The sequence below is a fragment of the Dermacentor variabilis genome, chromosome 3 (genome assembly GCF_050947875.1).
Source record: "Dermacentor variabilis isolate Ectoservices chromosome 3, ASM5094787v1, whole genome shotgun sequence".
Taxonomy (NCBI): Eukaryota; Metazoa; Arthropoda; class Arachnida; order Ixodida; family Ixodidae; genus Dermacentor; species Dermacentor variabilis.
Window position 1 is genome coordinate 86,509,311 of NC_134570.1, and position 13,984 is coordinate 86,523,294.

At 47.0% G+C, this 13,984-nt stretch overlaps 1 protein-coding gene across 1 annotated transcript; it reads left to right on the top strand.

Annotated features, from left to right (window-relative positions):
* The first annotated feature begins 1,722 nt into the window (after nt 1-1,722).
* Nucleotides 1,723-13,519, top strand: LOC142574039 (uncharacterized). Its single transcript, XM_075683217.1, has 4 exons — nt 1,723-1,899; nt 6,348-6,515; nt 8,336-8,470; nt 12,947-13,519. Exons 1-4 carry the CDS (start codon nt 1,759-1,761, stop codon nt 13,100-13,102), a joined length of 600 nt encoding a protein of 199 aa, XP_075539332.1. The 5' UTR covers nt 1,723-1,758; the 3' UTR covers nt 13,103-13,519.
* Nucleotides 13,520-13,984: the final 465 nt, after the last annotated feature.

Genomic DNA, 13,984 nt, shown 5'->3' on the forward strand with positions numbered 1-13,984 from the left:
ATGCGTTCGAAACTTGGTACCGAAGTTGCCTTATACGTCGAGTAACACGACGACCGTGTTTACCGCCAGAGAAGACAGCAGAGAGGATACAGAGGTTTCGGCTGCCACCGACAGCAAGTTGTTCTTTCATCCACTTTCATTTGCCTTTAGCTTGTCATTTTTACACGGTAATTATTAACTACGAACAATTTCCCCTGTTTTTCTTGTCTGCATTATCTACTGCTATAATATATGTTGTGGCTAACGAAAATCGGTCCCCCTCAGTTCCCCTCCCTCTCATTCAACTTAATGGAAGTACGATTGATGCATTCTGAAGCTGTGTTGTTTATACGATATGCTTCCATTAGTTCGCGTGCAGTCTGGCATTTGCCCTCACCTGAATAGTGATCTCCCGTAAACATGGTTCCCAATACCGTCGTTCATGTTTCTCTCAGTGCCCTCTCTTTCTTGAGAGATAAACATGTCACGCAGGAAATACCAACTAAGGCAAGCGCAACATACTCTAAAAGGTAAGAGTAGACTCGCTTCAATACTGGCAACAATGAACCCATTGAGATGTGTTGGAAAGTGCGGCCAGCTCGGCTGAGCTGGTAGCTCGATGGCCAACTGAAGTAAAATCTTAGGCCACGTTAAAAAAGCGTACTTCAGATAGCGTAGTTATAAAGCAGGCCCCCGCGCACAATTTTGGTTTGAAATATACGAGTGGGTGCGTCATGAAAACTTCGCAAAATTTGAAGTTTCTGACATTGTACTGACATTGTATTTCCTACGAAGTTTTTCCGCGTTAACTGAAGCTCCTGGACCTCGAATCAACTCCGCCATCCTAAACCCCCCCGCACCCCCCCCCCCCAAAAAAAAGATATTGTGCCAACATCACAGCGCCCTAAATAATTTGCTATGATAACGTTTTCAAGAACCGCTTTCGGTTGCAGTTCAAAGGAAGTGTATTTGTCGTGACGCCATGACGCAGAAGGTGGTCACGTGAGATCAGGAAATCATGACGTTCTCGCACTCACTGCGGTTCGCTCGGTCGCCGGCCCTGCGGCTGCATCGGACCGTGCGACGAGCCGCGTAGCAGATGACCGAGCAAGCTTGCATTGGTCCAGTGATACTTAACACAGGGATGAAAAAATTGTGATAATCAAGCTGTCTGTAATATAAAAAGTAGAAGTACAATTTTACACTTTGCGTACGTAACCTAAAGGAGGACCTATTAACGTGTACACAGCAATTGACGAATAACTGTAGGCTTTGCCAAACGTTCTTTTATCTCGCTTCCATATAATTTTTTGCGATAGTGTGTGTGGCGACAATATTTTGTCGCGTCCATCGAAAGCCGACTGAAGCCTTGCTGGCTGAGCACCCACCAGCGTCGCCTTAGCTTTCTCCTTGTAAATGAAGAGCGCGCGCGGAAGTTACTGTCGTCGGTTGAGAGTTCTTATTGCCATTTGGGTTCTGCAGTTCCTGAAGAGCTGTGTTTCACTATTATTTTTTTTCCTTTTCCTCCATAGCTGTTCTAGACTTCTTGTAACTGTATTTAGAGTCTATACCTGTCGCGATTTCTCACGCCAGAGGAATATCTGTTTACAGAATATGAACGTAGCGTCACCATTCATCCATATACACCCTTGTCGTCTCTTTGCTTTGCAGCATGCTTGTTTGTTCGCTTGTTTGTTTTGCTGTTCTTTTGCCCCCACTGCAACGCCTCCGACAATGGCCTGCTCTTCTTACCTGCAAAGGTACGTGTGGACTCTGGCGATGCTGGTCGTGGTAGCATCCAGTGTGTCGCAGCAGTTCGGCGATCGCCACGCCTTCGAGCGACACCATCTGATCGAAAGTATGCCCTGGGGTGTCATCTGCGTTCTCGGCGGAGCGCAGCTCATCACGCACATTGCCGTGGTACGGGGCGCGCATAATGCTGAATCCTCGCGTTGATTTTTCGCCAGTTCATCGATAATGAAGCTGCGGAATAGAAACGAGGTCACACGTAGGAATCTTTAAGCGCAGAGCCAGGCGGTGACAGGCGAGTGGAACACACGCGAGGTCTGTATCTTCAACAATTGGCTTTATTCGATACAGGTACTTATATCAGTAAGCATACCTATCACGCTCAAGAATTCCGAAGTACAGCTTACCAAAACTGCCGAGCATCAACGTTCCTCGTGAAATGAGGGCAACACACAAAACTAGCTCACCAATAGGTGGTGGAAAGACAGGGCTCAACAAAAGTCCAAGATACAGTTTTAAACAGCAATTGTCCAGCATGCTGACTTTAGGGCGACAACGAGATTGCATTTTTAGTACAGTTTTATCTTCACGTAGCTTCTGCGCAGCGGATAACTTACGCTGATTTCTTGTCCTGGGATGCCTTGAAATACTCGTATGATTCGTAGTACGCAGGCGAAATCCTGCTAAATTTGATGTATGCGTAGAAAAAAGCTAAGAAATTGACTTCTAAAACAGCAAAAGTAGCCAAGGTGTCCGGAGAGTTAAGAAATGCCCATAAATTATTCTTCGTTCTGGCACTAGTTCGATTACCATATGCCGCATTTCGCTCAATTATTTGTTTTACGAATATATAAGTAAATAACTGCAGCAGATCCAACGAGTTCGAATCTATATACAGTGAAGCTTTGTTTGAGTGCATGAAGAGTTGAAAAACAAGCTTGTGTTTATTGAATGTCCGCACAAAGTAATACGGAAGGCTTTTTTCGGGCATCGTAGAGAGGCTAGTGCACTGCCGCCGCGGATGCGTGAAGGCGAGCTTTCTGGTTCTCTTTTTCTCTTTCCCCTGCATAGCCGGCGCCGCCGCTATCTTGATGTAGCGCGCAGCCGTACAGGGTGGCGACTCCTTTTGGCCTGCGCCGCGCCGCCGGTTTGCTCTGCGGTCGCCATATTGCGGCGAGTCGCTTGCTGCGCCTGTTCCTTCCAGCGTTGGTAAAGCAGCATTGTTGGGAGTTTGCTAAGCTGGTGTTTTGTGCGCCAGGTTCTGGGCGATTGAACTGTGTTCAGTCGCAAAAACAAGCACGCCAGGGTGTTGTTGGGAGTTTGCGAAGCTGGTGTGTTGTGCGCCAGGTGCTGGGCGATTGAACTGTGTTCAGTCGCAAAAACAAGCATGCCAGGGTGTTGTGTACCGCTGTGTGCCGGCTTGACAACGAAACGCATGCGCTGTTTTCGCTTTCCACGGGACAAGGAACGGAGAGAAGTAATGCACCTGTCCGCTTTTAGGTCATTCTGTGGTTAGAATAATGCCGTGAAGCTTGCTTTTGTTTGCTTGATCATTCTTAAAGCAGCCGGCGCGCCGCATTATCAGTTCTTCGGGGATGCAAGATGCGACCAGATTTATCTCGATTGATCCGAGCCACGGGTGACTATGTCGAGTTCCAGAATTTTGTCGTTGTCTTTAGCATGTTATCTCGAAGCTTCCTTACCGTTCTTAAATTGAGCTCGGCCGAGAGTGGCGGGCATTCTGTTCATCGATGACAGGCGATCATGTTTGCTGCTATCGCCGCTGCGAAGTTGTGCAGTTCGTAGTAGGCGCAAGTCAGCCTAATAAAGCGTTTCTTTTGGGAGCCTCAACTCAACGTCAACTGGTTGCTTATTTGTAGCAAGACACACACTTGAAGCCTACTGCATATTATGCACCTTATAAACTCTCATGTCCGACAGCACCGAAAAGCGTTCTTTTATAAAGCAGTCAATCTAGTCAAGTAATTCATCGGTTTTCGCATCCCAGCTGGCCAATGCGAACCTAGCTGCACAGTAGTCATTTCCTCTGAGATCTATGCATGCAAGCATACGCTATTTTATTTCTGTGTGCAAGAATCGCTTAGGTGTGCGAGTAAATGTGCAAGACCTTTATACACCTGAATTTGCTGGCGCAAGCGCATGCTAAACAAGAATATCGGCCGACGCTCCATTGCCCACCGTATCTGCGCTGGCCCCAATATGGCGGTCACGAAGGCAGTGTCTCCACCCTGTACGGTGGCGCGCTACATCGAGGCACCCTAGCAGATACGCAGAGGAACTCCCCATCCGGGGGGGAGGGGGAGGGGGGCTATTCTCTAAGTGTCCACCTAGTGGACATGTTCATTTCGTCTGCTGCTGAAGGGCTGATTGGCTCGAGGCGTACCCCAGCTGACACGTACCCCAGCTCAGCCAATCAGAACTTCAGCAGCAGACGAAATGGACATGTCCACTAGGTGGACACTTACAGAATAGCTCTTGCCCCGCCCCCCCCCCCACCCCTGGTGGTGGTGCAAGAAACGTAGCGACGCGCTTGGTGTGCGTCGTCCAGTGTGGTTGGTTGGCCTATTCGGCTAGAGAACAGCCACGCCGCAGCACCCATGGTCACGAGAACCCGGCGAGGTTTGCAAAGAAAAGCTCCGCTTGTAAAATGTACAGTCGCGAGCAAAAGTGTGGGGACGAAAGGTGCCGCGATTTGTTTGTTTGTTTTTTCGCTGCCTATGCATTCCGGCTGAAATCAAGAGCACACGCATATGTGCGCGTGTTTGACCAATACAGTGCATAAAACCAATTCCAGGCCACGGAGATGCTCTAGAAAACTTCCAATTTTTGCCGATGCCATGGTCTTCGAACTGTTGCTCGACACTGTATGTTCTCTGCGTTAGCACGAAGCAGTGTTAGGAAAGTTATCAGCTGGCGTCGACCAATCCAGAGCTGCATCCACAAGAATACCGAGATGTAACAAGGGCGTAAGTAAAAAAAGACCCTCCGTGTTTGCTTAGTGGCTTTAGCTTTGCACTGCTAAGCACAAGTTCGGGCCATTAAAAAAAATTATATGGCTTTACGTGCTAAAACCACAATCTGATTATGAGGCAGGCCGTAGTGAGGGACTCCAGAACAATTTGGACCACTTGGGGTTGTTTAACGGGCACATAAATTTAGGTCCACAGGCTTTTTCGCCCCCATGGAAATTCGGCCGCCGTGGCCGGGATTTGACCCCGCGACATCGAGCTCAGCAGCCCAACACCACACCCATTAAGCAATCACAGCGCGTCAAGTTCGTGCGATCAAATTCCGACCCCGGCAGCCGCATTTCGATGAGGCGAAATGCAAAAATGCCCGTGTACCATGCGTTGGGTGCACGTGTGGTCGAAATTATGTGGCCGCATAATCAGATCGTGGTTTTGGGCCATAAAGCCCCAAAATTTATTCTCTTAAGTAAACAAAGTTCACAGTACAGTCAGACGTACAACAGCCTCGGCAAACCGTACGAATGCAACCGTCAATTTACATACTCGGTGCGTCATGGGTAGCCCTACAAGAGAGCCGTTTAAAGGTGCGCAGAGCGTGTCGCGGGGACATTCGCACAAGATTCCAAGATTAAAGTAAGACAAAATAGCACGAACTCAGCCTACCACACAGAAGGAATGCGCCAGTCCTGTCCTCTTTCCTAAATGGGTTTCTGAATTCGCGATATGTTTACCTTGAAGTGGACGTACTGAACTGTCTTTAAGCATGTCTTAGGCATGTCTTTAGGAAGTAAACGGGAACGTATGTTACGAAGTGTGTACAGGGGATAAGTGCAAGTAGCATTGAGCACCGCCTCTGCGTCGAATGCGTGCGTTTGTTTGTGCGCGCATGTGTGGATCTTCATATGCGGTTCTTTGTTTCGCGACACCTGACTGCGGGCACTTGCGTGTTGGTCTAGTACCGCCGTTCTTCCACAATTCGTACGTGTCTTTGGCTGCCAGTGATCTGTGCACACGGAGGAAGGAAAAACACTACGAGGGAGCATGACGTCATGCAGCTAACTTCGGCAAGCCAATCTCCTCTGATGTCACGCCTCCTTTCCTGCGGGGCCCACATGCGCGCTGACTATTGGGAAATGCCCCTTTCAAGCATTATTTGGTTCGTGGTAGCCTTTAGCGATGCCCTATGGTCACGGTCAGTTCTCGCCAACCACTCGCCGCTCTGCTGTCCCCCACACTCCTCTCTCAGTCGGCGGTTAGAAGGTGCCGCTTACCTATAACATGGTGAGGGTTTATTTACCAAGAGCTTTTATAATTATTGTGACTATAGGAGTCAACGTAGTCACTCGACGCTCGCTCCAAGTCTCCTTGCTTCCTACATGATTATATATATATATATATATATATATATATATATATATATATATATATATATATATATATATATATATATATATATATATACACCCTTCGCGTTCGTGCACCCCTGAACACTAAGCCGCTGTCTCCTGTAACTTCTTGTTCACATCTCACGTCAAGACGCATCGTCTTGCAGTCGACTAAAAAAACATCGAAACGGCCGCGTTTATTCGCTGTTCTCTTTGCGTACTCTGTGTGTGTATGCGTCTGCAGGAAGGCCGGCTGGTGGAGCACCTGTTCCAGCTGGTGAGCCGAAGCTTCTGGCGCAACAACTCGCGCGTCACCAACCAGGTGCTGCTCACCGGCCTCTCTAGCGTGCTCGCCGAGGCTGTGGGCGTGGCGCCGCTGTGTCGACTCCTGATGCCCATAATCGTCACCGTCGTACGTTAATCAAACGGTCTTCTAACTATCGAACGCCATCGTCTGCGCAGGGAAAGCTAAAAGGGAAAAAATTCATTCTGATAGCAACTCACGAGCACTTGATGCAAGGTCACTTTATACGCCCAGTTGTATACAGAGCCATATATTGGTCCTACCATTTCCCTATATTGGCCTGGCTTGAGGCAGTTCCCCTTACTTGACAAAATCCTTGCGATTCTTACGCCACTGCCGACACTTTTGTGCTTTGCCTACACTTATTGCTCAAAGTGTCCGCGCACGTGCGCAACCACGTAAAGTGACCTGAGCAAAAGAAGGCAAGCAGTGGCATACCCATGTTTCACTGAACTTTCACGTTAAAATGGCACTGCGGAGAAAACTAACTTGAGCTGTATTTATATAGATTATCCTTCTACAATACCGAAAGAGTGCACCCTTACTGTGAAAAGAGGTCTGTTAGCCAGAAAAGACTCAAAAAACAAGAAAAGAAACAAACTGGTGGTGACTGCTTTCAACTTTCCGCACCCCTTTCCGTGATGTCATGAATTCTGACGGTGTCTGCGCGGACCAAAGACCACATTCAGCAAGTTTGAACATCTTTACTAAACCACAACGGCCCAAATACGAAAAAAAATTGCCATCACTGACATCATTGACGTATTTGCGCTGTGGTTTTGTCGCATAATTCGAAACGATGTAATTTTGACTTCCATTTATTTTTCTTATAATATTTAGCCTCGCACCTTGAAATTACCGAAGATAGAGTACTTAAAGGGGCCCTGAACCACCCCTCGGGCTTGATGAAATAACACTGTCCGCGGGTAGCATACGCTACTGCGACCATCTCAGCCAGGTTTTGCTCTCGTACGCGGTTCGTGTAGCTCGAAAGCGGAGCGCGAAGTCACCTTTCTTATCAAACTCTGTCTCTTCAACAGGAGCCTGCTTCTCACTCTCTTCTGGACTCCTTATTTCGTAATAAAGCAGATTCCCATACGCGGCTGCTATTGGGAGCTGCGGTCTCCTACGTATAGAGTGGGTATACCGCGGTCGCGGCGGGGTGCCGCCACGGGTACACCAGCTAAAAGCACTGCGGCTCGCTTAAGACAACTGCGTTCGGCTTGCGTTTAACGCGTGGTAGGCACCAAAGTCGGAAGTCATGGTGTCTGCATTAACATCCAAGATGAAATTTGAACTGCGCGCGACGGTGACATATGGAACGCGAAGCGTTTTGGGCGCGCCCCACTCCGCCGTAGTTTTCGCAGGACAAGGTGTTGAAGTAGGAACGGGAGCACAGCGGAGGCCTTGTTTGAGTGCCAACAACTCCCCTTCTGATGAACGCATTGAGGTACTTCTTGCGGCTAGGTATTTCTGAAATCGCCCATTTTCATTTCAAGTGCCTTTCTCCACTTCGATGAAAAGTGGTTCAGGGCCCCCCTTGAACAATCTTTTTAATGCATAAACAGATCTATTTCTCCTCTTTAGTATCCCTTTAAGTTGTTCGTTTTCATATTCCGGGCAACCTTCTTGTATACTCATAATGGCAAAGCCTTTAGCGCAATTAAAGAAATACAGGGACGTGACAGAGACACAGGACAGCGCTGTCCTGTGTCTCTGTCACGTCCCTGTCTTTTTTGAATTGCGCTAAAGGCTTTGCCATCATGAGTAAACCGTACCAACTAGCCCCAGAATCAGCCTTGTTGAACTTCTTGTACAGTTTACAAATATGTGCATGTATTCTGAATTACTCTTACGCTGTACCTTGTCTTGTCTCAATGTGACACGCAAATTTCTCTGCAACACCTCGACGACCTCCACAATCGCAGGCCTCGGAGTCAAGCACGCGCCAGCTATACTATCTAGTTCCGGTGTCCGTGGCGCTGTCCAGCAACATGCTGAGCCCGATGTCACTGCCACTCGCCTTGCTGCACGGTGCGCGCAACATTTCCATGCAGCAGTTGGTAAGTGCGCGCTAGCCAGCTGTACACGCGGCGTCGGGTCTGTCGTTACCGTTAAGCCTCTGCTTTTAGTGTTATAAACACGCTTGTAAGAGAGCCTGTTCGTATATTTATTTCCATTTACGGAATAATTGAATGCCGGAGACCCAGACTTAGCAACACCGCGCTGGGGATACCACCTTGTAGCAAAGGGCTCCATCGCAGCGCACGTAACTATTATTGCAACGACAGGTTATATGTTACTGGAACAAAGGCACCAGTACCGTTAGGCATAGTGGCTCCTTTGCTTTCATTCCACGAGGACAGAATACAATCCAAAAACGATTCCCGCGCTTTGTCGTTGAACAAAGCTCTGCAAGGGGTTGCTACGTCAGCAGTGTTCCAGTAAAGCATAAACTGCAATATTTATACGATCCATACTCGAGAGGAAGCTTTAGCTCGGGTGCTCCTGTCTAAACACACATAAAATGAGAATTCGTTTTTCGCGGCAACCATTCCACCAAATTTGACGAGGTGTACTGCATTTAAAAAAAAAACTTAAATTCTAGTGACTGTTGGTTTCGAATCTTTCATTTAGGTCGTCAATATTTTATTGAATGTTGGCAAAAATCGCACATTTTCATAAATTCAAGCTATGAAGTTTACAATTCTGTAACTCGGCAATGAAAAATGATATCACAATTCTGTGAATTACATTCAAGAGTACATCTAAAGCGGAGAAAATGGATATGTTGCACACGGATCTCAAAAATTGATATTATGGAAATACAGCTTTTGCAGAACCCTTGTACACAACGTAACAAATTCACGTAAAATATGAATTGACAGAACAAGTTTGTCCTCCGCTTTGAATGTTCTAATAGATGCCGATTACAGAACCACGATATTTGTTCATGTTAATTTGTAAACCTCGTGCTTCTCTTTTACTTTTCCAAACTTTCGAATTTTTGAAAATGTTTTAAACAAAATTCGGGCCCTAAATCGAAATTCCGCTTACAACAGTCACTATAGTTTAACTTTTTCTCTCAAATGCAACAAATTTTATTTAAATCGGTCCAGGGGTTATCTCAGAACAACGTTTCTGCGTTTTACATGTATTTGAATAGGCCGCGTCGGAGTTCGGCCCGAGCTAGAGCTTCCTCTTAACGCAACCACTTGCGAATGGTCAAGCGCATGTCCTGTGTTCTGTTTGCATGTACCTGTCATGAGTGGTGATGTTGAAGGTGGATCAATACAAACTTGCCCTATTAGCAATCGTATTTTTTTTTAATTTCCAGAGACGATTGACGAACGATCGTAAATGTAAGCGAATAGCCGAACCGTTTATAAGACCACTCGCTTTATTAAGGTAATGATGAGTTTGAAGGCGCATACTTGTTTCAGTGAAGATATTTAGATAATATTTGTTGTTTCACCGCGTAATTCCGTAAAGAACATAACCGTTAACCAGCACGTATATAGTGGTAGTATAGGCGGCTATACATATAAGCCTATTCCCCATGCGTGTGTTGTCTCCAGCGGGGCGAGCGCCGGCGTGGAAGGCGGCAGCTCTCCTTCTCTCCCGTAGCCACCACAGGGAAAGCGGGTGGAAGAAGGAGAGGATAGTTGTCCTTCCCGAGCGCTCCACCCCAGCAGCTAAACCTTCAGACGTCCCAAAGCTCTCGCACGCATAGAGCGGTTTAGCCTGTGTGCGATTCATGCGGTGCCATTCTGAACATCGTCGAATTTGGCCATGTTGTGGAATTTGGTATTGACGCCATTTTTCAGCCACTCAGAGGCTGATGTAGGCCTCTCTGATGGGCTGCAAATGTGACCGTTACCAAATTGGCCAACATGACACAAATTTACAATGTCCTGAATAGCACTCCGTGGATATTGATATGGACACGACTAAACGTCATCCTTCTGGCTTCAGACGCCTTCGTGGCTTCGCAAACTGGGGCCCTATAACGTAAAACTGTTCTAATCTTTGTTTGTTCCAGTCCCCTGACGTCAAATTTACGAAACGGCTGACGCAAGCTTCGGGCGGTAACTCGCAGCATATGCACCGTCCAATCAAATGCTCTCCTCAATTACAGGAGATCACTTTTGTTTCCTTCCAAAGCAAGTAGCATTGCCTAGCTTGACAGATTTTGCTAATCTGATTGGCTGGCAACAGGCGAGGAGCACGCATAAGTGGAGAGGGTTTTGGTAGGATCGAGCTAGCGCAGTGAAAACAAGTAACCTGATGAGAGGGTAGTGCCGGCGTCTGCGATTGGACCGCTTCCCCTTGCTTAGCTTGACGTCGCTGGTCGAAAATCGCGGCGTCGGGCAATGGGAGGTTAAAAATACCGCTAAAAGGGACCTTCATCGCAAAAGAGTTGCCGGAGTGATGACGTATACGTGCCGAAAGAGCTCGACAACGTTACATTGCCACACACACAAAAAAATTATTGTACTCAAATCCTCCCGGGCATCTCCGAGTAGCCAGTGCTAGAGCGATCGGCGGGTAGACGTCCTCTATATTCTTTCGGAACGGGGCTGTCTCCAGCTATTCCGAAAAAGAAATTAATTTTGCTCCACGTATAACGCATCCCTAATGCGTGTACGTCCCTTTGACGTGGTGAGCGTTCGTGGTTTTGTGACGTCCCATGAGCGAGAGGCGAAGTGGGAGCAGCCCGAAAATATCTTTACCAATCACGGAAGTCTAAGGTTGAAAAAGTTGTAGAATCGGAAATATTTTTTTTCTTTTTTGTTCGGTTTAATCGCGCTTCATCACTTCGTACACGCCCTATCAAAGGAGAAGATTTCCCGGTTTCTGCCCCATCGTTTGACAGTCAGGTGAAGTGAAGGTGGCCCGAAAAAAAAATGGACCAATTGTGGAGAACTTATTGCAGAAATAGAAGAAAAACAGTTTGGAATACCTTTACGTTTATCACCCCTGATCATTTTCAGCATTTATAAAAGCGGCATCTTGCATGTGATTATGGATATGTGCCTTGAGTATTATTGGCTTGTGTATTTAGAGAAATACTATTTCGTAGAAATTTAGGTCAATGAAGGCAAGTATGTGTAGCAAGAATGTGTAGTAACTGAAGCCACTAGAATTTCTGAAGTGCACAAGCACGAAGATCAAACAAATCCATGTACCGTAGCCATCATTCCCGGGGTAGCTGAACGACCGCAGCGCCATCTATAGAGATTACCGTCTAGCAAGGTTCGCAGGAAACTACGCTCGCGCGACAGCACCTGCATCTCGAAAGGCTATAATAGTTGACATCGGGCAACGGACGTATACCCCGCAACTATACATAGGCTGTGTGAGAGTAAGCCCCTTTCGCATGGGCGCTTTTGTATCGTCAGTGAAAGTCCGAGAACCACAGAAAGGGAAGCGGAAGCACCAAGAAACTGCTATTCTCCTTAATGCATATACTAACGGCATATTCGTACGAGGTGGTCTAAGTTCGTACTTCGCGGTGCTTCGCGCTGCAAGTCACGCTGCAAATCATGCCAAGTTATTCACGCCGAATTACCGTGCGGTAAATCATTCTGTACCGCAAAAAAAAAAAAAAATAACGCGTACGCTAAGCAGGAAAGTGCAGTACCACCGCAAGACTGATTCGGCGATGCACTGTGGTTAGAGCTTTGTAGCGTTTCAGCATGCCCGTAGACGTGTCTGCTTTTTTTTTTTTTGTGATAGCGTAATAGCGAAGACGCAGACAGCGTGAGCCGCAGCTCTCGTGGTGCCATCTTTTGATGCTGGGTAACTACAGCGCACAGAAGCATTTGTGCAACAATCAAGCTGTACACAGAAGTTGCTCGTATAAAGGCGTTGGCAACAATTAGCGTGCGGTATAGCTCTTTTGTTACATAACATTTTTCTAGTTCGTTGTAATTTAAGAAAAAAAATTAAAGGAGTTCGTGCAAGAGCAGCGTTGCAGCTGCCATCTCACGCACAGGCTAAATCTCTCTGTGCTTTTGCAGGCCAATACATTTTTTTATTTATTTAGCAACGCCACCTTGGTTTCATACTTTGTAAAGTAAAAGTATATTTTCGCACGAGCACTCAACGGTCGAAAAGTGAAGGCAACAACAAGATACTTTGTGTATCGAGACTTATATAAGAGAGTGCATTGCTACACAATTGTCATCCTTGTTATTTTGATGTCGTCGGTACCTAACTGCCGATTGACTTTAAAGATCAACGTGAACATGGGAGGGCGGCAGCTCGTAGCTAGGGTAAGGGTAGCGTTAACGCAGTAATGGTTGGAATCCCATACGCGTACGGTACGGACGTCACTTACGCATCATGCACACAATTAACCACCACTTGATTCCTACCCGCGCGCGAACATGCTTAGGTGCCTAATAGCCGCGGCGTGTTTCTGTGGGACGCTAAGCCCTATAATTATGCTATACCAATGTGATGCGTCATTTTATTTATTTATCGATCCTTCGAGAATAACTGTAAAAAAATATTCTGTCTGTCTTCTCGCGCAGGCATTTGTAGGACTGGCCGGCAAATCCATCCTGTTGGCAATGGTGCTGCTGTCGGTCAACACCACGGGCAACTACTTCTTCAGGTGGAACGACCCGACCGTCGTGTCGCACCCCATCAACCTATCCACGGCAGTCTTAAATCCGGGACCATGCTGACAGAGCGACGTTTTATTTCTCCTTGCTACGCCCCGGACCGAATCGACGTCCTACTAACTCAAGAAGTTGGCGTGCTTGTGGAACAAAACTGTAGATACGCACAAGGACACTTACGCAAGTTCGTCTTCACTTTCTTCGTGGTGGCGTTTGGATCACGTCAATTTTTCACCGAGGCTCCCTTTCGCAGCGCGAATGTGGCAGGCCACTATATAAGCCTACACGTATATGCGCTATGTAGGATATTTTTTTCCCGCAGATGCGCTAGTCATTGTGATCGCAAGACTGCTCTGCTTTAAATGATTCGCGAAAACATGCGTATTGTGCGCATTCTAAGGAATGTTTCCGTCGTTTGTTTTATTTTTCTTTATAAGGGTTTTCCTAAATGAAAATATAATTTCCGCATTAGCGGCACACATGCGTACCGCTGCTTTCTGTATATATTTTCTACAATTTTCAGTTCCCTGAAATGCGGCTTGGCAACCAAGTCAATTCACATCCATTTCTCCTCTCCCGTAACATTTCTTGACAACGTGCCTCATTCTCGAGACACGACCCGTCGTGATTGCTTAAGTGGTTATGGTGTTGGGCTGCTGAGCACGAGGTCGCGAGATTGAATCCCGGCCACGGCGGCCGCATTGCGATGGGGGTAAAATGCGAAAGCACCCCTGCGATTATATTTAAGTGCACGTTAAGGAAACCCAGATGGTCCAAGTTGTTCCGGAGTCCCCCACTAAAGTGTGCCTCATTATCATAGATTAATTTTGGTACGGTGAAATTCCATAATTTAGTTCTGGCGACATACCCACAAACAGTCCCCTTTGACCTGCGATGTTTTGGTTTATCCAACTCGGCAGTGTCTTAGCTTCACCCAATATAGGCCTG

Coding starts and splice junctions, on each gene's coding strand:
- LOC142574039 (XM_075683217.1), top strand. CDS start 1,759: ATGCTGGTCGTGGTAGCATCCAGTGTGTCGCAGCAGTTCGGCGATCGC. Junction 1,900..6,347: donor TCATCACGCACATTGCCGTG/GTACGGGGCGCG, acceptor ATGCGTCTGCAG/GAAGGCCGGCTGGTGGAGCA. Junction 6,516..8,335: donor TGCCCATAATCGTCACCGTC/GTACGTTAATCA, acceptor CCACAATCGCAG/GCCTCGGAGTCAAGCACGCG.